Source organism: Lissotriton helveticus, chromosome 10, assembly GCF_964261635.1.
Source record: "Lissotriton helveticus chromosome 10, aLisHel1.1, whole genome shotgun sequence".
Classification (NCBI taxonomy): Eukaryota; Metazoa; Chordata; class Amphibia; order Caudata; family Salamandridae; genus Lissotriton; species Lissotriton helveticus.
The window spans coordinates 778,371,236-778,395,299 of NC_136071.1; the positions used below are offsets into that span (position 1 = coordinate 778,371,236).

Sequence of the window (24,064 nt, forward strand, 5' to 3'; positions counted from 1 at the left end):
TTCGACACCGAAGGACTCTTCGACACCGAAGCCAAACCGCCCTTCGGTGCCCAAACACCCTTTGGCACCCGAACCAAAAGACACATCGGTGCCGAAGCCAGGAACCATACCGGACCCGAAACCTTCGACTCCGAAGCCCTCCGGTTCCAAAAATAAGGAAGGGAAGCTAGATTCGGGTGCTGCAGGCCCAACAAAACCTGTCTCCACGCCAATATCTTCAATATCGGTACCAAAGACTCCAGACAAGCCTAAACCACCTTCGGCACAGGATTCAATCACTCCTCCTAAGGCAAAGAACACTAAGCAACCCCTATCGGCACCGAAGAAGATTATAGAAGATCTGTTTAGACCAGATCCTAGACAGAAAAAAGTACATTTTAATCCAAAAACTGGACATGTGGAAGCAATTCCTTATAAAAAAAAAAAGACCAGCAGACACACCACTTCCACCTGTGGTCCCTGCCAAAAAGGATTGTGCAACTTCTCCAATGCACCCTTCCTCTCCTTAACCTTCTTCCTCTCCTATCCCTCCATATATTGAACCTATAACTTCTCCTGTTCATTCTCCTGCATCATCACACCACACTGACGAGGAGTAAGATTTAGGTGGGGGGATGACGTACCAGAGCCACATACATACCCTTTAGATGAGGATGTCAATCCAGAATATCCCAAAGATGACGATGCATATAATTTTCCACCAAACAATGCACCAGACATCCCGGATCCTCAGTACTACCCAACAAAACCTTCCCCTCCAGAGGATAGTATTGGGTTTAATCATCTATTAAACAGAGCTGCCCTTTACCATGGAGTTTCAATGCACTCTGATGCCATTGAGGAGGATTTCTTATTAGACACTTTTGAGCAGTCAGAAAGGTCTACTCAAATATTACCCATGATCAAAGGAGTCATTAAACATGCTCCAGGCATTTTCAAAGATCCAGTACGGTGTAGGGTGCTAAATCCCAGAATAGAGAAAAAGTATGGACCAGCACCAGCTGATCCGGTCTACATTAAGGGACATCTGCCACTAGACTCTTTGGTAGTGTCAAATGCACGTAAAAGAGCCAATTCCCAAACTTCTGGTGACACACCCCCGCCTGACAAAGAATCTAAAATTATTGATGCGTCAGGGAAACTGATTGCTGCACAAGCAACAAACAAATGGCGCATAGCAAACACACAAGCCTTACTCTCACCCTACAACAGGGCTCACTACGACCAACTAGAAAAATTAATGGAACACCTACCAGATGAATACAAAGATCATGCAGCAGAGCTCTTACAAGAAGGCAAATTAATATCTAATGCCTCAATTAAATGCGCACTAGATTTAGCTGACACAGCATCCAGAGCAGTTAATACTAGTGTTATTCTCAGACGTCATGCATGGTTACGCATTCAGGTTTCAAACCAGAAGTACAAACTACCATCCTGAACCAGCCCTTCAATCAGAACCAGTTGTTCGGGCCGGAAGTAGACAACACACTAGAAAAGATGAAGAAAGACACGGACACTGCTAAATCTATGGGTGCATTACAATCCACCCAGACTAGAAGTTATTTTCGCCGCTCCTCTTATAGAGGAGGCTCCAAGCAGACTGGCACAGATAACACATCTTTCAAGACACACACACAAACCTCCTCTAATAAAGGCTAATTTAGAGGAGGATACAGAGGCAACAACAATAAGGGAAGAGGTAGAGGTAATAACCGCTCCTCTTCCACTCCCAAACAGTGACTTCTCTCTGCCTCCCCTACAGCTTTCCACTCCTGTGGGGGGCAGACTATCACAGTTCCTATCTGTAGGAGAGTAGGGTCTGCAATCCTATGATCACCCAGATTTTTGCTTTTTGCTGCACTGGTTTACGACTTTCCCTGGCTGTGGGCCTGCTAATCAGACCCACAGCCTAGCTGTTCTCTCTATCCAAATTGTACTTAGGTACTGAATTGGCACTGGGCCCTCCAAGTCCCTGTACCCAGGGCTGAGGTGCACCCAGAAGTCTCCCAGGGGCTGAAGCATGTATTATGCCACCCCTGGATTGACTAACTAAAACTGACACAACTGGCTGCACGACAGCTGGGGCAAGGTGGTGTACTCACCCTTTGCTTTAGATATAGTATACCTATATCTAACCCTAAAAATGGACACACAGATCTCCTATCAGTCACTCCTATAGCAGGCCTTAACAATCCTGAAGGCAGAGTGCTTGGAATCGTGTGAGATGGTGCTCTAGCATGAGCTGAGCCTGTCTGCGGCTTTCGGGATCCATCCCTTAGCCGTTTCCATGATATCGCATACCATATACTCTTAAGTGCATTATAATCCTCGCGGTTATGTGCCAACTCTGGTATCGCTTTATCAAAACATGTCGAGTAAGGTGTCATACGAATTGGAATACTAACCCCTCGCCAATTCTGGCGACGGGGTTAGCATTCCACCCTTCTAGAGGGACACGACATGCCTGTAACCTATAACCCGGTTAAAAGTCAGACAGAGCCTTAGCATCCACAAAATGGATGCTGCCACCGAGACACAAGTCTGCCCTCCTGCTGCTGGGAGTCCTCCCAGAGCAGGAGATAAGGACAAAGGGTTTCCTGCCAGGGGCGGTGCCAGCACCGTCCCAGACAGGGTTTTGTGTATTGTAGGTAGGCAGGGCTTTAGAGGAAGGTGACTGCAAGTGGCACCCCGGTGCTCACTGTGCATAGGCCGGCTTGAACCAGTTCCAGGGTCACTCCAGACCCTGTGCTGGGGAAAAGCCCGCCAAGGAAGTGGGTGTAACCACCCCCCTCCTAGTCCCACCCATAGGGCAGGACTTAGTCGCGTGCCAGCCCCTTTTTACAGGATAAAGGTAGAGACTGGCCCCCTTCCAGATCAGATCATCTTTGAATCCTGAAACTACTTTCTGCGAAAGGAACTCAAGACTTCTTCCTAAGATTTCTCCCTTGTGACTAAGGAGTAGTCACCCTGCATCCGCAGGCACCATCCAAGAACACTGCGGTCTGCTGTAAGTCCTTCCTCCGGAATCCGACTGCCCAGCTCGACGAGAACCGGCTTCCCTGGCACCTCTGACCTCTACCCACCTCTACAGCCCAGCTGAGAACCGTGGGTGCGACGAGACCTCAAGGGACCGGCCATCTGCAAGACTGCACGACTTCTTTCCAGCAAGCCCGCCGAGTAATCTACTGGTGAGTGCTTTGGGGTCCGAGAAGCCCCGACTCTGAGCAGCTCCAGCTCCGAAGTGCAGCCCCCCAGCATCTCCACGATCTGCGTGGGGCCCTTCTGCTTTCCGCTGCTCACCGCGTTGTTTGGCTACTAGCCCGTTGGCTTGTGGCCTTCCTGACGACGCCCGACGACATTTCTGCTGCTGGTCTGGTTGCTCCAGACTGGCCCTTGCTCCCTTCCAGAAGAGGAGCACCCTGGACCCTCCTGGTCCACTCAAGACGCCATTTTGAGTCCACCGCGTGGGCTTGAATTAGCCAAGGCTTGTTGCCCAATCCTGGGTAACTTCGACGCCAACGACTTCATCCTTCGTGGGACAGCTCGCACCTCCATCCTGGTCGCCGACAACGCCTCCTGGTCCGAGAGACTGCAGAGCCCAGCAGTGCCCACTCACCTGACTGCGGTGACTTCGCCCGGTGCCATCCTGGTGCCCACTTAATCACTGGCTAGTGATTCAAGAACTTGGTCCCCTCTGCTTTCAGGTTTTCTTCTTCCTTGATCCAGGCTTGGATCCATCGAACTTTCCTTCACTGGTCGCCTGCCAGCAACTTCTTCCTTCCAGGCTCCTGGTCCGGCAACGAGATCCCCGACGTCTTTTCAGACCTATGCAGCTGCAGCCCCTGGGCTAGGTAACTTCGGCACTCCGGTGTCCCAGCATAGCCTCACTATCCAAGGGTCAGGATCCACTGTCGTTTTCTCCCTACCAGGTCGGGTTCGCCCGTGAACACTAACTTTGTGAATTCTAGCTTCCATAGACTTTGTCCCGCATCCCGCGTGAGAGTGCACACTCTGCACCCGAGTCCCCTGGGCCTCCTAGTAGTAATCTAACGATTCCCTAGTCCAGTCCTAGCGATTCCAAAGCCTATTAGAACTGTTACTTACCTGCTAGTAATTCGCATTCCACTTTTAGCGTATATGGTTTTTCGTGCCCCTCGGGCATTTGTGTAACGTGCTAACTTAAAAGTATTTTCGTAAGAGTTTTGTTGTGTGCTTAGCTCCCTGTCTCATAAAGAGCCAGGGTAGTCTTGTTATAAATAAATACACTGTTTATTTTCATAACAACTTGTGTGGTGTCCTTTCACTGGGTGTTCAAGGGGTAATGTGATGGTAAAACAGCTGGCTTAACACGCCCTCTAGAGTCTTAGCCTTAGACTGCTCGTATCCATGCTACTAGGATAGCTGGTCTATAAGGTTGACTTACAACCAATCATCAATAAGGGTTGTTTGGACTGATATATAGTGATCACTAGAATAGTGAGCACTGCACATCAGGCCAACTTCTCACACTATCTGTCTGGAATTCCATCACAACAGACAAGTGTGTAAGACCGATTATCCAACATGGCTACTGCCTAGAACTCACAGCAACCCCCCAAACATACCACCGAGGCAGCGTCCAATGTCCGCAGAACACATAACTCTGCTTCAACAGGAAGTTCTAGCACTTCTAGAAAAAGATGCTATTCAAGTGGTCCCTTTACAGGAACAAGGAACAGGAGTCTACTCCCTGTACTTCCTAATTCCCAAGAAGGACGGGACATTAAGACCAATTCTCGACCTCAGGCCCCTGAACCACTACATACAATCAGATAATTTTCACATGATCACTTTACAGCAAGCACTCACATTACTAGAACGGACATTTTCTTTCAACACTAGACCTAGAGGACGCCTATTTTCATGTTCCTATACATCCTGCACACAGGAAGTATCTAAGATTTGTCATACAAGGACAACACGATCAGTTCAAAGTCCTTCCATTCGGGGTCACAACAGCACCACGAGTGTTTACAAAGTGTTTAGCAGTAGTAGCAGCACATCTCAGAAGACAACAGATACATGTCTTCCCTTACCTCGACGACTGGCTCATAAAAGCAAGATCGTTCAACCAGTGTGTACAACACACAAAACAAACGATTCAAACATTACACGACTTAGGGTTTACAATAAACTACACCAAGTCGCACCTAGAGCCTTCGCATGTTCATCAATATCTAGGAGCTACCATAGACACATCGGCAGCTCTAGCGTATCCCAGTCAAGCCAGGATTCAAAGCATTCAGAACTTAGTCTCTCTTTTTCAATGCCAACACTCTCTTCAAGCCAGAGTGTTCATGAAACTAATAGGCATGCATCTTCATAGTTCCTCACGCAAGACTGCAAATGCGCCCACTACAAGAATGTCTAGCACAACAGTGGAATCAGGCTCAAGGTCAGCTCACAGACCTGGTGTTGGTGGACAGCCGTACATATCGCTCTCTGCAATGGTGGAACACCAAAAACTTGACAAAGGGAAGGCCGTTCCTAGACCCTATTCCACAAATAGTGCTCACGACAGATGCATCCCTCACAGGATGGGGAGCCCATCTCTTGCATTATACCACACAAGGCCAATGGAACAACCAACAGAAACAGTTCCACATCAACCATTTCGAGTTGCTAGCAATTTTCCTAGCACTCAAATCTTTTCAAGTACAAAACAAAGCTGTTCTAATCCGGACTGCACAATATGACAGCCATGTATTATATACAAAAACAGGGGGGGGCCACACTCTCTACAACTGTCCCAGCTTGCACAGAACATTTGGAGATGGGCCATCCCTCAAAACATACACCTGACAGTAGAACACCTAACAGGAATTCACAATCAGATAGCAGATCTGTTGAGTCGTCAGTCACAACAGATTCACGAATGGGAGCTGCACCCACAAGTTCTCCAACCATTCTTCCAAAAGTGGGGGCATCCACAGATAGATCTGTTTGCCACTCACGAAAATGCAAAATGCCCAACCTTCGCCGCCAGGTTTCCACACCCACGATCGGAGGGAAATGCGATATGGATGAACTGGTCAGGCAGATTTGCGTACGCTTTTCCGCCTCTCCCACTCATTCCACTAGTAGTAAGCAAGCTCAGACAACAATCTCTCAAACTAATACTAGTGGTCCCCGCATGGGCACGTCAGCCGTGGTTCACCACGCTACTAGATCTCTCACTAGTTCCACATCAGAAATTACGGCTCACGCCATCCCTGTTAACCGTGGAGAAATAAGGCACCCAGAACCAAACCAACTGAATTTGGCGATCTGGCTCCTGAGGTCTTAGAGTTTGGCTACTTAAACTTACCACCAGACTGTATGAACATAATTTAAGAGGCTAGAAAGACCCACTACCAGAGCATGTTATGCTGCAAAGTGGAAAAGATTTGCAATATACTGTAACAACAATCACATTGATCCACTGGATGTTTCCATCCAAAATATTATTTGCTACCTTCTACACCTACAAAGGTCCAATTTGGCTTATTCTTCCATACGCCTGCATCTAGCAGCAATTGCAGCCTATTTATAAAATAGACAGCATCTATTTCTCTTTTGAGTACCTGCAATAAAAGCATTTATGGAAGGATTAAAACTAACAATCCCACCTAGGTTACCACCTGCACCAGTATGGAACCTAATCGTGGTCCTTACAAGACTTATGGGTCCCCCTTTTGAGCCTTTACACAAGTGTGAACTGCAATTCCTAACATGGAAAACTGCCTTCCTTGTTGCCATCACCTCTCTCAGAAGAGTTAGTGAAATACAAGCATTCACAATAGAAGAACCATGTTTTCGAATACACCCGAACAAAGTGGTCCTTAGACCCAATCCAAAATTCCTGCCAAAAGTTATTACTCCTTTTCACCTTAACCAATCAGTAGAGTTACCAGTGTTTTTTTCAAAAACCGGACTCTGTTGCAGAAAGGGCTTTACACACCTTAGATGTTAGAAGAGCTCTATTATACTACACAGACAGGACTAAATCCTTCAGAAAAACAAAACAACTATTTGTATCTTTCTCTCCCCCACACAAAGGCAATCCCATCTCTTAAAGAGGAATTGCCAGATGGATTGTAAAGTGTATTCAAATATGCTATCAAAAAGCTAAACGTACACTAACAGTTCCTCCTAGAGAGCACTCCACTCGCAAACTAGGAGCCTCTATGGCTTTCTTAGGAAACACACCATTAGAGGACATATGCAAGGCAGCAACATGGTCTACAATACACACCTTCACTAAACACTATTGTGTTGATGTGCAAGCCAAGCTTTCCTTAAAACACTATTTCAGTATGCTGCAACGGATACAAGCGACCACCGCTAGGGGAGACACTGCTGCACAATCGTTGCTAAGTTTACAATCTGCAGCTCATATGACTCGAACGGAATAAGCTACTTACCAGTATGCATCTGTTCTTGGCATGTAGAGCTGCAGAGTTGTACACGCCCTAACGCCTCCCCGGGACTTGTATCCGTTCCAGTACTCATCTTACTTAGATGCACACGCATGGACATCCTTTCTCTTTACTTCTAACTCCATCATTTCCCATCATGGCGAAAAACAATCTGAGGATGGAGTTGATGACCATGCGCAGTATTGTTCAAGGGAGGAGTCACCTATCTCGTGACTACAAATACTTCTTCCAAGAAGACAACAACCTGCAATCATCCGAGCCCAACACCAGGTGGCGATCTATTGCTAAGTGTACAACTCTGCAGCTCTACATGCCAAGAACAGATGCATACTGGTAAGTAGCATATTCCTTCCTTAACGTAGTAGGTTTTGGGATCCGAAATGGTGTACTGCAGCACTCTTCTAATCGCTCATTCCATGAGTTCTGTACTTGGGATTGGCACCATATTTTAAATTACTTTTTTGCAGAAAATGTACCCTATTGTGATAATGATCTAAAATGTCTGTTTACTCTAGGAATGTCTGAGCTCTGCTTATAGACCCAAATAGTTTTGTCTCTGGAGCAGTATGAAAAAAAAGGCTAATTTCCACAGTGGATCATGGGGCACAACCTCCAGGACTAGGTTAAGCGCCCTGTGCAACATCATAAATATGTGTGCAGGTTGCAAGTTAGGCCTTAAACCGCTTGTGTATAGATACTGTTTTGTATTTTTAACAGTAAATTACTATCAATCTCTCTTGTCTGTCCTCACACTTGCAAGCCTACCAATTCGCTCTGCGTTACTTTGGCAATTACCCACAAATCTCTCTACTGTTTACATGCAACGCCTTATGAAATTGTTAACTTTGTCTTCTTTTATGAACAGGGAATGTGTGCAGTGCAAAGCTTTCAACAAAGGAGAAAAGAAAGATGTGTGTGAACAGGAGTGCAAGCATTTCAACACTACAATTGTAGAAAGTCGAGACAAGTTACCACAGCCAGGCCAGGCTGATGCTCTGACGCACTGTAAAGAGAAAGATGCTGACGACTGTTGGTTCTACTTCACATACTCTGTCAATGGAACCAATGAAGTTGTTGTCCACGTGGTAGACAAACCAGGTATTAAAAACTACAATTTTGCTTTCACCTTTACAATACAGTGAGTGCTCCTTATGTTACTGGTATATAAAGGTTCGAGGCATGTGGTTCTGCTGAATTCATATCTGTGCATAGATCGCTGCCGAGTGTTGGATCCGGATGATCGCACTTTGTTGTCTTGGAAGAGTCTTCGAAGTATCACGAGATAGGTGACTCCTCCCTTGGACTACAGTGCGCATGGGCATCTTCTCCATCCTCAGATTGTTTTTTTCTGCCATTGGGTTCGGATGCTAACTCCTATTCGCCAACTTCGGAATCGAAAACAAAACTTTTCTAAAGGCCTTCGACTTCAACGGTATTGTTTTCGCTCGGTACCTCTTCACTCGATCCACCTTTCCATCTCGACTCGGTCGTCGATGCGGGCCGTTGGGCCTTTTCGACGCCACGTGGGCCTACCGTTGATGGAAAGAAGCCCGTTTAAAAGGTGCCCACAATGCCACTCCCAAGTTCCCACATACTGACAAACACTCAGTATGCAACAAGTGCCTTTCCCCCAGACCATAGGGAAGAAACCTGCCCAGCCTGCGCCCAGTTCCGATCGAAGAAAACAATACGGATCCGACGGGCCGCTAGGCAAGAAATGCAGCGACAGGAACCGGACAACATCTTCGATGATGACCAGGAACTACCGGACGCTCCAGACTCGGACCGAGAGATCGTCACCGTCGAGGACTACTCTGACGACGAGATCCCACCGGGGCAAATCGTGAGTACACAGCCCCAACACCAATCAGCCCGTTACCAAAGGCTCCGGTCGAGGCATCGCCAAAAGGCCTTAGCCAAGATCCTAAAACAGTTTAACCAGCCCCGACATCCGGCTTGGCTCCGAAACCTTCTGAGACCCCCGGGCCAAGTACCATCACCCCAAAGAAGGTTCCAGAGCCAAAACAGGGCGTCGAACCGAAAAAGGCAGTACAGCCAAAGAGCGTCGAGCCAAAGAAGACTGTCGACCACAAGAAGGCCGCTCAGCCAAAAACTGTCGACCCCAAGAACGTAGTCTAACCAAACAAGGGCACGCAGCCAAGAGGCGCCGAACCAAAGAAGGCCGCCGACCCGAACAAGCCTACTGTTCCAAAGACCATCGGCCCGGTAAAGGTCGCTGACAAAAAGGGTGCCGTACCAAAGCCCGTAACACAGCCGGAAGAACCTTCCGACCCAAAGGCAAGTGCTCCGAAGACACCAGTCGATCCGAAAAAGAACATAGACTCGGAAAAGGACACTCAACCCAAAAAACCTGCGGAGCACAAAAAACGTGTCGATCCGAAAGTTTTGCAGCGTGAATCTTTCTGGATTCACTATGCTGTGCATTATTCCGCGGTCTTGTGGTTGGGTCCGGATTCGTAGTCTTTTCTTTGTTTTTGTTTTTTTCTCTTAGCCCAGGTGGGCGTCGGCGTCACACCCCCTTGGGTGTATTTCCGGTGACGTCGGCATGCTTCCTGCGGAAGCTCCCACTCTTGGGCGCCATCTTCAGATTCTTTTTTTCCGCGGTCGGGTCTGGATCGTTCCCGTTTGGGCTCCAGACATTTTTGGAGAAAGAAGAAAGAAAATACAGAAAAGACGAGGAGAAGTCATCTGAAGACTCCAGGGGACTTCATCGACGAGTAACCAGCAAGGATAAGGCGTTTTCCATCGAGATCTTCGACGACCGTCGACGAACACGCGACCAGAGAGGCCCTGGACGCTCGAGGATGGACAACACGCCGTTCAAGTTCTGCCGTAACTGCCACCACAAGTACGCGCAGAAGGACCAGCACCCGGTATGCAACCTTTGCCTACCGGTGGACCACGAAAGCGGAGACTGCAACGCCTGTTCCGCCTTCACCCCGAAGACCCTTCGTGTGAGAGAGAGGCAGAGGGTAGCACACGCCGCCCTGCAGGGGAAGGCCCCGACTCCGTCACTCTATGAGCTGGGGATGTCCTCCGAGGAAGAAGACAACGCTGCCGCCGAAGACGACAGCTACACGGTCGTAGAGACCGATTACACGAAGACTTCTGACAAGGTAGGAGACTCTTCGGCCCCCAAGAACCCGAGAGACTCTGAGTCTAGAAAGATCGAGGGCAAGACCCCGAAAGCGCCGACGCCAAAAAAGGCGGCGTCCGCGACTACTCCCAGGCCCAGCGGATCCTCCGAGAAGGAGTCCCCGGCGCCGAGAGCTGCTGATCAGCACAAAACGTCGAAAATCGTCCCCGAAAAGGATCGATCGACGCCGAGGGAGAAAGACCCAAAACTGACGACGACGACCAGAGAACCGAAATCCGGTTCGACGTCGAAAACTTCGACTCCTAGAGGCACGGCGACGAGCCTTCCGCCGAAGAGAGCGGCCGACCCATCCGACGCGGAACACGCGGCCGAGATGGAAAAGAAGAGAAGGCGCCTCGAGGCAGAAATGGAGAACATCATGCAGCGGAAGAAAGATTTCGACGCAAAGATGAAAGCCTTCACGATCCCTCACAAGACCAAGCCACCGGTGATGGAGCCGGTCGAGGAGGAAGAGGAGATCGCCGAAGTCACCGAGGAACAAGACCAGGACGTCGAGGTGATCGACGACCAGGAGGAGTACGAGAACCCCTACGATAGTTACAACTATGGGGAGGAGGAGGAGGGCAGGACAGACACAGAGTCGGCACCCTCGGACCTTCAGGAGGTAGATTACATCGATGTCGACACCGACAACCCGGAGGAGGTGGTCGACACCTACCCCTCGAGGCCCTCGCCGCCGGACGACATCGGGGCCTACAACTCGGTGATACAATCTGCCGCAGCAGCTTTCAAGCTCAAGCTCGACGAAGAGAAGCAGAAAGCAGACTTCCTTCTAGAAACATTGCTCCAAACACAAACGAGGAGCCAGTTCCTTCCAATGCTCGAGAGCGTCTTGGCTCAGGGGAAGGAAGCTTTCAGGGAGCCCGCAACATGCAAGGCAGTAACTCCCAGAACTGAGAAGTACAAGCATGCCACAAAGGACCCGGCCTACATTCAGGGCACGGTCTCCGCAGACTCCATTATCACGGCCACAGCAAGGAGGAGGGCCAACGTACCCACTACCTCGGGGCCACCACCGGATAAGGAGAGCAAAAGGATGGATCTGGTGGGCAGAAGGATCGAACGGAATGCCGCGACCCACTGGCGCATGGCTAATTCCAACGCCCTGATAAACAGGCACATGTACCAAATCATGGAGGGACTAGGGCAGTTGGTGAAGGACTTGCCCCAGGATGCCAGGCAGAAAGCCGAAAAGCTGGTTGAAGAGGGAAAGAATGCGGCAAATTCTTGCCTTAAGACGGCCCTGGATGGGGCAGACACCGCCAGCAGGCTCATGATGATGGGCGTCACGGAAAGGAGGCACGCCTGGCTCAGAATATCCGGTTTCAAACCGGAAGTGCAACACAGTATCCTGAACACACCGTTCAACGGCAGCACGCTTTTCGGACCAACAGTGGATGAACAGCTCAGCCAACTGAAGAAGGATAACGAAACAGCAAGATCCATGGGAGCATTGCAGTTCAGAGGGAACAAGAGGGGCACCCCGTCACGGAGGCCCGGCGGGAGAGGCGGAAACCAGCCAGGTACATCACACCAGGCTTTCCAGCAAACGCACCAGGCAGACTCGCAGAGTCAGCAGGGTCATCAGAAGCAGCCCTGGCAGTACCAACAAAGAGGCCAGTCCTTTCGAGGGAGAAATGGATGGGGACAAAATAGAAGAGGGGGCCAGCAGCCCACCTCCAACTGACTTCAAAAAACTCCGTGTGCCCGCCCGCAAAAAAGACCCCAGGGGGCAGCACGTACAGATGGGTCAAGACAAACTAGACACCTACGACCACAGGACACCAGTGGGAGGAAGATTAAGATTCCACCTCCAAGAGTGGAGAGAAATCACATCAGACAAATGGATCCTCAACATTATCCAATTCGGATACTGCATAGAGTTGGAGGCGAGGCCAACAAGCAGAAAACCAAAAAGAAAACCACTAGCAAGCAAGCAGCTGCAGTGCCTTCAGGAAGAAGCAAAAGAACTCCTGCAGAAGCAGGCCATAGAACGGGTACCCTTCAAGGAAAGAAACACAGGAGTATACTCAACGTACTTCCTGGTACCAAAAGTAGACGAGACAATGAGACCCATTCTCGATTTACGGTTCGTGAACAAATTCATAAGAACGCAAAAATTCAAAATGACCTCCCTGCAAGAAGTGCTCCCACAGTTGCAGATCGGGGACTTCATGGTCACTATAGACCTCAAAGACGCATACCTGCACATCCCAATGAACAGAAAGCACAAGCACATGCTCAGGTTCACCGTCGGAGAAAGCCACTACCAGTTCACGACACTGGCCTTCGGTCTAAAATCGGCACCAAGAGTTTTCACAAAGTGCCTCGCAGCAGTCGCAGCGCACCTAAGAAGGCAGGGAATACACGTATACCCTTACCTGGACGACTGGCTGGTGAAAGCAAACTCATACCAGAAATGCAAGCTGCACGCACATACAGTGACCAGCACGCTCATAAACCTGGGGTTCTCCATCCATTGGAAGAAATCATCAATGGAGCCGGAACAAGTGAAGATCTTCCTGGGAGGACAGATCAACACCTTACAGGGCAAGGTGTTCCCCAGCGAGAAGAGGGCGAGGGCGCTGGTGAAGGAAACTCGCCTCTACCGGAAGGGACAAGCTCGGACAGTGAGGACTGCGAGCAAGATCATGGGGATGATGGCATCATGCATCCACCTGGTACCGAATGTACGACTCCACATGAGACCCATTCAAGAATGGCTACAGGAGCAATGGTCACAAGCTACAGGCAGTTGGGAGGATCTAGTGGTTGTAACGCACGCAGTGCAGAAGGAGATGACATGGTGGACCATGGAGAACATAGCAAAGGGAAAGCCTCTAACGCCCCCAACGCCAACAGTGACCATCACCACAGACGCATCCCTGAAGGGATGGGGCGCTCACATGGAGGAGCTCAAGGTGAGGGGACTGTGGACACCGACGGAGGCCACAAAGCACATCAATTACTTAGAATTGAAGACGATCTTCCTTGCACTGAAAGCCTTCCAAACAAGACTGTACAAGCACAAGGTGTTGATACAAACAGACAACACCACTGCGATGTTCTACATCAACAAGCAGGGGGCCACCCAGTCGGCCCCGCTTTCAACGCTAGCGCAGGAGATATGGAGATGGGCCATCCCTCTCAAAATAGACCTGCTGGCCATACACCTGCCAGGGAAGGACAACATACAAGCAGATTGGCTCAGCAGGCAGACATCGGCATCCCACGAGTGGGAGCTCAATGCTCAGGAGACAAGGCGCCTATTCGACAGATGGGGAACTCCATCGGTGGACCTGTTTGCCACACGCCAGAATGCAAAATGCCGAAACTTCGCATCCAGGCAGCCCGAGGAAGGGTCACTAGGGAATGCCCTATGGATAGATTGGTCAAGGACATTTGCCTACGCCTTTCCCCCGATACCACTGATGCACAGAGTACTGAGCAAGTGCAGAGCGAGCAACATGACACTGATACTGGTCGCACCACAGTGGGCGAGGCAGACATGGTACTCGCAGATCATGGAGATGACACAGTGTGCACACCACAGATTCAGCAGGCGAAAAGACTTACTCTCCATGCAGAACGGAGAGGTGCTACACCCAGAGCCAGAGAGCATGAGCCTAGTAGCGTGGCTCCTGAGGACATAGAGTTCGCACATTTAAGATTGCCAGAAAGTACACTGAAGGTCCTGCGGGAGGCAAGAAGGCCTAGCACTCGGAAGTGCTATGTGGCAAAATGGAAGAGGTTCACAATATGGTGTAGACAAGAAAGACTTCACAATAAAATGAAGAAGGATTCCACAGTGCTAAAGTACCTGACGCACTTGCTAGAGAAGAACCTTAGCTCATCCTCCTTGAGGGTTCACTTAGCAGCGATAGTCGCCTACACAAGGGGTGAAACTTGCAGGAGTTTCTTCACGTCACAGGTGGTGAAGAGATCCCTAGAAGGGGCGAAAAGGATCGCACCGCCCAAGCGGGTGCCGCCACCGGCATGGAACTTGAACATAGTCCTAACGGAACTCATGAAAGAGCCCTTTGAACCGCTCCACAAGGCGTCCTTAAAGATGCTAACTATGAAAACAGCTTTCCTGGTTGCAATAACGTCCCTACGCAGAGTAAGCGAGCTTCAGGCTCTGACGCTACAAGAACCCTACATACAAATACACAATGACAGGGTTGTGATGAGGACTGACCCAAACTTCATGCCGAAGGTGGTATCTGAATTTCACATGAACCAGTCTATACAGATACCGAGTTTTTTCCAAAAACCAACAACTGCGGCAGAGCGAGCTCTGCACACCCTGGACGCCAGAAGGGCAGTCATGCACTACATCGAAAGGACGAAGGGACACAGGAAGACAAAACAGTTCTTTGTGTCATTCGCCAACAGTTACATGGGAAAAGCAGTAACCAAAAAGACCATTGCACGATGGATCGCACAGACAATCCAACTCTGCCACAAGCGGGCAGGACAAGAGCTAGCAGAGGGGACACGTGCCCACTCCACTAGGAAAAAGGGGCGCTACAATAGCCTTCCTGGCTAACACACCCATACAAGACATATGCCTGGCGGCAACATGGGCTTCGGTGCACACGTTCACGAAGCACTACTGTGTGGACATACAGATGAACAAGGAAGCTCAAGTTGGACAGAAGGTGCTACAGCACATATTCAATACCCAACGCTCATCTTCCACCCAACCGCGACAGAAATGAGAAACCGCTACAAAATCTATGCACAGCATAGTGAATCCAGAAAGATTCACGCTGCAAAACGAATAGTTTTCTTACCTGTCGGTGTAGTTTTGCAGCTTGAAGATCTTTCTGGATTCACTAGCGAACCCACCCACCTCCGCCAGAAAGATGAGGCTGGAGAGAGAAGAGGTGGTTAACAAAAGAAAGGATTTTAAAAAGTACAAAGCGGTAAAATACCAACTAAATAGAACATTGCCATTACTTCGGAAACGAAAGAAACACGGAAAAAAAGAACCCGAAGATGGCGCCCAAGAGTGGGAGCTTCCGCAGGAAGCATGCCGACGTCACCGGAAATACACCCAAGGGGGTGTGACGCCGACGCCCACCTGGGCTAAGAGAAAAAAACAAAAACAAAGAAAAGACTACGAATCCGGACCCAACCACAAGACCGCGGAATAATGCACAGCATAGTGAATCCAGAAAGATCTTCAAGCTGCAAAACTACACCGACAGGTAAGAAAACTATTCGTTCCGGTCGACCCAAAATCCCTCGTCGACCTGAAAAAAGGGCCCGAGCCGAAGAAAACACCAAAAGTCATCGACAAAGTGTTACTGACCCAAAAAAGTCTAACACTCAACCTAATACCGTAGAGGAAGAACTCTTCCACCCAGATCCATCAGACGACCAAGCAAAAATATATATAAACCCAGACACTGGGAAAGTTACCATCCTGCACAGGAAGAAGAGGCCACTGGGCACTGGCTCTCATTCCCCTATTCCATTAAAGAACAAGCATTTACAATGTAACGGTCTCGCCTTTGCAAAAGTTAGAGCTATTGGCATTATGAATGACAACATTTTTATTTATGTGTTGGTTTGGAAAACAGATAAATAAATGGCATTGTCATTTACAATGCCAATAGTTTAATCTCTCGCAAATGCCACACACAAACACACAGACCCACACAGAGCCCCACACACACCTACAGAGCCACACACAGAGCCACACACACAGAGCCACACACAGAGCCACACACAGAGCCACACACACCTACAGAGCCACACAGAGCCACACACACACACACACACACACACAGAGCCACACACAGAGCCACACACAGAGCCACACACACACAGAGCCACACACACACAGAGCCACACACACACAGAGCCACACACACACAGAGCCACACACACACAGAGCCACACACACACAGAGCCACACACACACAGAGCCACACACACACAGAGCCACACACACACACACAGAGACACACACACACACAGAGCCACACACACACACAGAGCCACACACACACACAGAGCCACACACACACACAGAGCCACACACACACAGAGCCACACACACACAGAGCCACACACACACAGAGCTACACACACACAGAGCTACACACACACAGAGCTACACACACACAGAGCTACACACACACAGAGCTACACACACACAGAGCTACACACACACAGAGCTACACACACACAGAGCTACACACACACAGAGCTACACACACAGACACACACAGACACACACAGACACACACAGACACACACAGACACACACAGACACAGACACACACAGACACACACAGACACACACAGACACACACAGAGCCACACACACACAGAGCCACACACACACACACACAGAGCCACACACACACACACACAGAGCCACACACACACACACACAGAGCCACACACACAGAGCCACACACACAGAGCCACACACACACACACAGCCTAACTCCAATAGCCAATGTAGTTATAAAATTACTTGTGAAGAAGCATCCGGGGCACCGTGAAGGTGCTGACAGCTCATTTGCATACGTGCCCCATCCCCCAATGATTTAATATGCTCAGCCTAGTCCAACCAGTCATGGCCCACAGCCACTTTCTATTATAATGTTTGCGCAGATGATCTACCAATGCTCTCGGCGTCTAAAGCAGGAAACACATATAACAATTAAGAATGTTTTTGGCCAGCAGGTGCATGTGAATCATAACCATAATTGCAATGCACACAACAATAGAGCATATTTTAACCAACACAGCAGGGTTTGTTTGGTGTTTTTAAAAGCACTTGCATTTCTCATTTCACTTCAAACTGTATATAGCACCTTGCACCAAGTGCCACTGGGTTGTCACAAGATCTAATCTTTACAGTGCTGTCTTAAACTGTAAATGCATTACCCCTTGTCCTTGGTGAATAATACCACCCTTTGTTCAATTCCTCTGACTCCTTGTGTTCTGTTCTTAGTAATGCCTGTGGCATACCCCTATTGAAACAGTCTTTTAAATAATACCTGTTGGGAATAACTTCTGGGAACAGTCAATATGGCTGATTGGCCTATAATTAGATGGAAACGATGGGCAGCCTTTTTATATAAGGGAATGATTTCTGCCCCCCATTCAATTTAACGTTAAAAAGAACTGTAAAATAGGGACCCAAAATGTTGAATCTCACTGTAGGAGGTTACCAGGAATGTTATCGGGACCTACAGCTAGTAAAGTGTGTGGCCTAATCAGCTGAAGAGACATTGGTCTCCACAATGCGGAATCCTTCTGTAGAACTTGTTGACACCAGGTTCCAAAATGACCACTGATCTCCCTTTCGCACAGCATCTAGAAGTCCACCACTTCTCAGCCTCCCACTCCCGCTTGGTGTGGCACACTGCCCTTTTACACGCAACCCTCCGAAAGTTAATCTCATTTCTGTTGTCTTGCTCTCTGGCTTGCATTAGAGCAATCCAAGTCCGCCTGCAGAAAGAGTTAAAGCATGTTGGAGTTCTTCCATGCAGCTTTATTGGTTTCAACAAAGATTCTACTCAGGTCTTCAAACAATTTATTGCGTCCTGCGCTACTCTTCTCCTGTGCATCGCAAGTGTGCCAACCCTGGCGCGGATAGTAGCCCTTCCAGATGGTGTATGATTTTGTAAACTGCCACCACAAGCTCTTCAGAGTAAATCATCTGACAATTTCACTCAGCGCATGTTGTTAAATTGCCTCAGTCTACTATCAAAGGGAGGGGGCAACTGCCATGCCACAGGGTGGAAGGGCTATGATCATAGAAAATGCGTTGTGATAACTGTCCTGTCTTAGGTGGACTACCATGTTAATTAAATAGGGCCACACCTACCAAAAAGTAACCAATCAGACTAGTGCAAGACGGACGATTAAAAGTATGTTTTCCTTCCCTATCGGATGTGGTTCTGCCATTACAGACTCGTTGCAAAATCATCCAACTGGTACCTGGCCATTAATTTGCAATACGCTCCTTGCAGACAGGGAGTGTAAACAAGGTTCAGTTGTACATTCAACCCAACATTAAATAAGTGCATCTTCTAGCTGAAAAATATTCTGTTTAGTTTAGGTGTAAGATCATGCCACAGAACATTTTGTGAATCGACCTCTGACGTTCTAACTAGTACGTTTTCATGGATTATTTTCAGTGGTCACACACTTCAGGAGTATTGGGTCTTAATTGTATTTGTCTGATCTCTTACAGGCAACATAGTCATTTGCTGTCAGTCTTTAGTGCCTCCTTTACTTGTAATGTGCTCTGCTTTACTAGAAACCCATACCTCATTTTCCGAATCGCATGCGTTGCATAATCAGTTGAACAGATTTTAGCCATTACGCCTCACTTTGGAGGTCTATTCCCTTAACATACAAACTCCATGAACAACCCAGTTGTAGGTTGCAGTTGCACTTCGCTAATGACTGGTGGAGCTCAGATATCAGAATTAAATTTTTGGTTTTTATGTTGATGTGTCAACATTGAGAAATTCCGAGTGAAGACGGGAAGCAGAAAATTGTATTGTAAATAGTTGCCAATGCCTAATGTGTCAACTGTGATGTATAAATCTCCCAGAGCACATGATAGTGGTATTGCAATTAGTTTTTGGGGATAAAGGCAGGCTGACTTGTTTTAATTCTACAAAAAACATATATCCATTGTGAAGCCTGGCAGCACATAAGCAAGTTAAATATACATAGCTACATTTAAGTGCTATGACGGTCTGGAAACTCATCAATTTACCACAATATAAATATAAATCAATTAACCTGTAATGGCATAGCAAGCCCACGGTCCGCTCCCACCCCCGGACATTCCTGTGAGAAGACTACATTTTGAAAAAATCCCCGCCGGGCCGCCGCGCTGCCTGCGACGACCCGGAAGCGGTTCGGCAGCCGGCCAATCACATCGCGGTCCCAACCGGAAGTCCCGCCCCATCGCGGCGAGAGAGAGCTGCCCGAGGAGCCACGAAGGCTCCTGATTGAGTCCCGGTCCCGAGATGGGGGACCGGGTGAAGAGCGGCCGGCGCATGGGGAAGGCAGGGCTCTCATGTGGTGAGAGAGCCCCGCAAAGCGCTACCGCCGCCGAGCACCGCCAGAACAGGTGAGTGTGTTGAGGGAGAGGAGAGGTGTGTGTCCGGGTGTGTGTGTGTGTGTGTGCGTGTGTCTGTGTGCGCGTGTGTCTGTTTAAGGGGGGGTGCGTGTGTGTATGCAGTGTGTGTATGGCTGTGTATGTGCGCATGCGTGAGTGAGGCTTTGAGGCACGGCGACGTGCGCGCTCCCGAGGTTCAATCTCGGCAAGGGAAAGCGCGTGGAACTCTGCTGTCCACATTCCCCGAAAAGTAACTACATAAGTTGTCTCGCCAGACAGCAAAGCTTCGCTTTGCTTTCGTCTAGGCGAGACCTAAAAAGGACTTTGGGACTTCTCCCTCTAGACCCTTCATCCCTTTTCAGCCTATCATGCCTTCCACACCTTTTGTTCCTTACTCTCCTTCTCACCATGGGGACAGTGAGGGTGACATGGGGGACGAGCCACAGCCTCAATATGACTTCCCACAAGATCCTCAACCACAAGAGGAACCATGGGAGGAGCCAACAGACCCTTACAATACCCATCCCATACCTGATGTGCCCTCTTATCCCACTAGGCCGTAACCTACTGATGACACCATAGTCTTCAATCAACTCATAGTCAGGGCAGCACAATACCATAATGTAGACATGCATAATGACCCTGTCGAAGAAGACTTCTTATTTGACACCTTCCCTACTTCAGAAAAAAGTGTTAGAACATTGCCCATGTTAAAGGGAGTTCTAAAACATGCACCTGACATATTCAAAGATACAGCCAGGGCACCGGTAATTAATCCCAGAATAGAAAAGTATAGGGCAGCTCCTACAGACCCTACTTACATCAGAGGGCAGTTACCACTAGACTCACTGGTAGTGGCTAATGCACGTAAAAGGGCCAACTCCCAAACAGGGGAAGCACCTCTCCCTGATAAGGAATCAAAAATACTAGAGGCATCAGGCAAAAGGGTAGCAGCACAAGCCTCCAACTGTTGGAGGATTGCTAATACACAATTCCCTACTGGCTCGTTACGACAGGGCGCATTACGATCCGCTAGAAAGCCTAATGCAACACCTACCTGAGCCTTTTAAAGCACAAGCTGAGGACCTCATACAAGAAAGAAAAATCATAACAAACGCCTCCATCAAATGCACGCTTGACGCAGCAGAGACCGCAGCTAGATCAATTAACACTAGCGTCTTACTACGCAGACATGCATGGCTGCGTATCTCCGGTTTTAAGAATGAGGTGCAGTCCACCATTCTTAACCAACCAGTCAATCAGGACTTTCTATTTGGGCCTGCTATCGACACCATTTTGGATAAAATGAAAAAAGACACAAACTGCAAAATCAATGGGGGCATTGCAATTTCAGCAACACAGAGGCTCCTTTCGACGCTCCTCATACAGAGCAACTACACGAGGAAATACCTCGCAGACATCTGCCTCATACAAAAGTAACACACAGGGTTCCTTCAACAAGAACACAAACAGAGGAGGCTATAGGGGCAACAATAATAAGGGAAGAGGACGTGGAGGCAATAACACCAGAGCCTCCACTGCCACAAAACAGTGACTTCATCACGCTACCTCCAGACCACCTTACACCGGTTAGAGGCAGACTCCAACAGTTCCTATCTGTCTGGCACGCAATTACCACGGACAGGTGGGTGAGAGAAATTATCCAGTTTGGTTATTGCCTAGAACTGACTTCTACACCACCAAACATACCACCCAGACATCGTCCTATGTCCACGGAACACATCACCCTGCTCCAACAAGAGGTGTAATGCATGCTGGAAAAGGGGGCCATAGAGCCAGTCCCTTTAAGGGACAGGAGTATACTCCCTATACTTCCTTATTCCCATGAAGGACGGTTCCCTCAGACCAATATTGAACCTCAGACCCCTTAATCAATATATTCTATTGGCGCACTTCCATATGGTCACACTACAGCAAGTGCTCCCGTTGCTACAACAAGGAGATTTCCTAGCAACACTAGACCTCAAAGATGCGTACTTTCACATACCCATCCATCCAGCCCACAGAAAATATCTCAGGTTCATAATAGAAGGTCAACACTACCAATTCAAGGTTTTGCTCTTCGGGGTTACCACGGCTCCAAGAGTGTTTACAAAATGCTTAGCGACAGTTGCAGCACATCTCAGAAGGCAACACGTCCATGTGTACCCTTATCTGGACGATTGGCTAATACAAGCAAAATCATCGTACCAACAATGTTCAAAACACACGTCCCAAGCGCTTCAGTTGCTACACGACGTAGGGTTCTCAATCAACTACCCAAAATCGCATCTGCAACCATCCCACACACAGCAATACCTGGGAGCCACTATAAATACCTCAGTGGCAAAGGCATATCCAAACTCAGCAAGGATAGCCAGCATGCAGATACTCATTCGCAAATTCCTGCCACAACACTCTCTGCCAGCTCAAGTCTTCATGCAGCTCATAGGCATGATGGCCTCCTGCATATTCATTGTCCCCCATGCCAGACTCCAAATGCGCCCATTACAAGAATGCCTAGCACGGCAATGGAACCAGGCTCGTGGACAACTAAAAGGCCTAGTGTTGGTAGACGGTCGCGCTCACAACTCTCTGCAGTGGTGGAACCCACAAAACCTTTCCAAGGGGCGACTGTTCCAAGAGCCGGTTCCACAACTAATACTAACAGCGGACGCATCACTGACAGGCTGGGGAGCCCATCTCCTTCAATACACAGTACAAGGGCTCTGGACAAACAAACAGAAAAAGCTGCATATCAACCAACTAAAGTTGCTAGCGATATTCCTAGCCCTGAAAGCATTTCAGAAATACTTGTACAGCAAGACGGTGTTGATCCGGACGGACAACATGACCGCAATGTACTATATCCAGAAACCAGGAGGAACGCACTCTCCACAGCTGTCCCATCTGGCACAGAGCATATGGAAGTGGGCGATTACAAAAAACATTTTTCTCCTCGCAGAACACCTTCCAGGGAAGGACAATCAGATTGCCGACCTGCTCAGCAGGCACAGCCAACAAATACACGAATGGGAGATTCACCCCCAAGTTCTCCAGCCGTTCTTCGAAGAGTGGGGTCACCCAGAGGTAGACCTGTTTGCCACAAAAGAAAACTCCAAATGCCAGTACTTTGCCGCCAGGTTCCCACATCCATTGTCACAGGGCAATGTGATATGGATGAACTGGTCAGGCAGATTTGCGTACGCTTTTCCCAGCACCGCTGGTAGCACGCAAACTGCGGCAACACTCACTCACACTAATCCTAGTTGCTCCCACATGGGCGAGACAACCATGGTACACAACGTTCCTGGAACTTTCAGTAGTTCCTCATCAAAGATGTGCCTTGCTCCCCATCTTCTAACTCAGAACCATGGAGAAATAAGACACCCAGATCCCAATCAGATGAACCTAGCGATCTGGCTCCTGAGGTCTTAGAGTTCGGATACCTTAACTTGCCCCCAGACTACATGAACATCATTAGGGAAGCAAGACGACCAACCACACGAGCGTGCTATGCAGCTAAATGGAAAAGATTTGTTATTTACTGCAACAATAACCAAATCAACCCATTAGACGCTTCCATACAAAATATTATATCTTACCTGCTGCATTTACAAAGATGTAACTTAGCATACTCTTCCATATGAATACACCTTGCTGCTTCCATATGGATACACCTTGCTGCTATAGCAGCATACCTTAAAAACAGTCAACACCTTTCACTGTTTAGAGTACCAGCAATCAAAGCCTTCATGGAGGGTTTAAAAAGGGTGATTCCTCCAAGACACGCCCCTTCCCCAGTCTGGAATCTAAATATAGTGCTTACCAGACTCATGGGACCTCCTTTCGAACCTCTACACTCATGCAAACTACAATTCTTAACGTGGAAGGTTGCATTCTTTGTTGCCATTACCTCACTCAGAAGAGTGAGGGAATTACAAGCACTAACAATTCAAGAACCTTCCATGCAGGTACATGCCAACAGGGTGGTTCTTAGAACCAACCCTAAATTCATGCCTAAAATTTCCATATCAATCCAGCAATTGAACTGCCAGTATTTTTTCAAAACCCACAGTCAGTAGCTGAGAGAGCCTTACACACACTAGATGTAAAAAGAGCTCTACTTTATTATGTGGACCGAACTAAATCATTTAGAAAGACAAAACAACTATTTGTTGCTTTTACACCACAACACAAAGGAAATCCTATTTCAAAGTCAGGAATAGCCAGATGGATAGTTAAATGCATTCAAATTTGTTATCAAAAGGCAAAACGCACTTTAACCGTCCCCCCCCAAGAGCACATTCTACAAGAAAA

General features: G+C 48.4%; 1 protein-coding gene across 2 annotated transcripts in view; it reads left to right on the top strand.

The window, feature by feature from the left end:
• LOC144784513 (integrin beta-1-like) overlaps positions 1–24,064 on the top strand; it is a 423,772-nt gene that overhangs the window by 338,778 nt on the left and 60,930 nt on the right. For both annotated transcript variants that reach the window (XM_078663338.1, XM_078663337.1), the window contains exon 14: positions 8,326–8,558. In XM_078663338.1, coding sequence (XP_078519464.1) covers positions 8,326–8,558 — 233 coding nt within the window. The remainder of the gene's footprint in view (positions 1–8,325; positions 8,559–24,064) is intronic.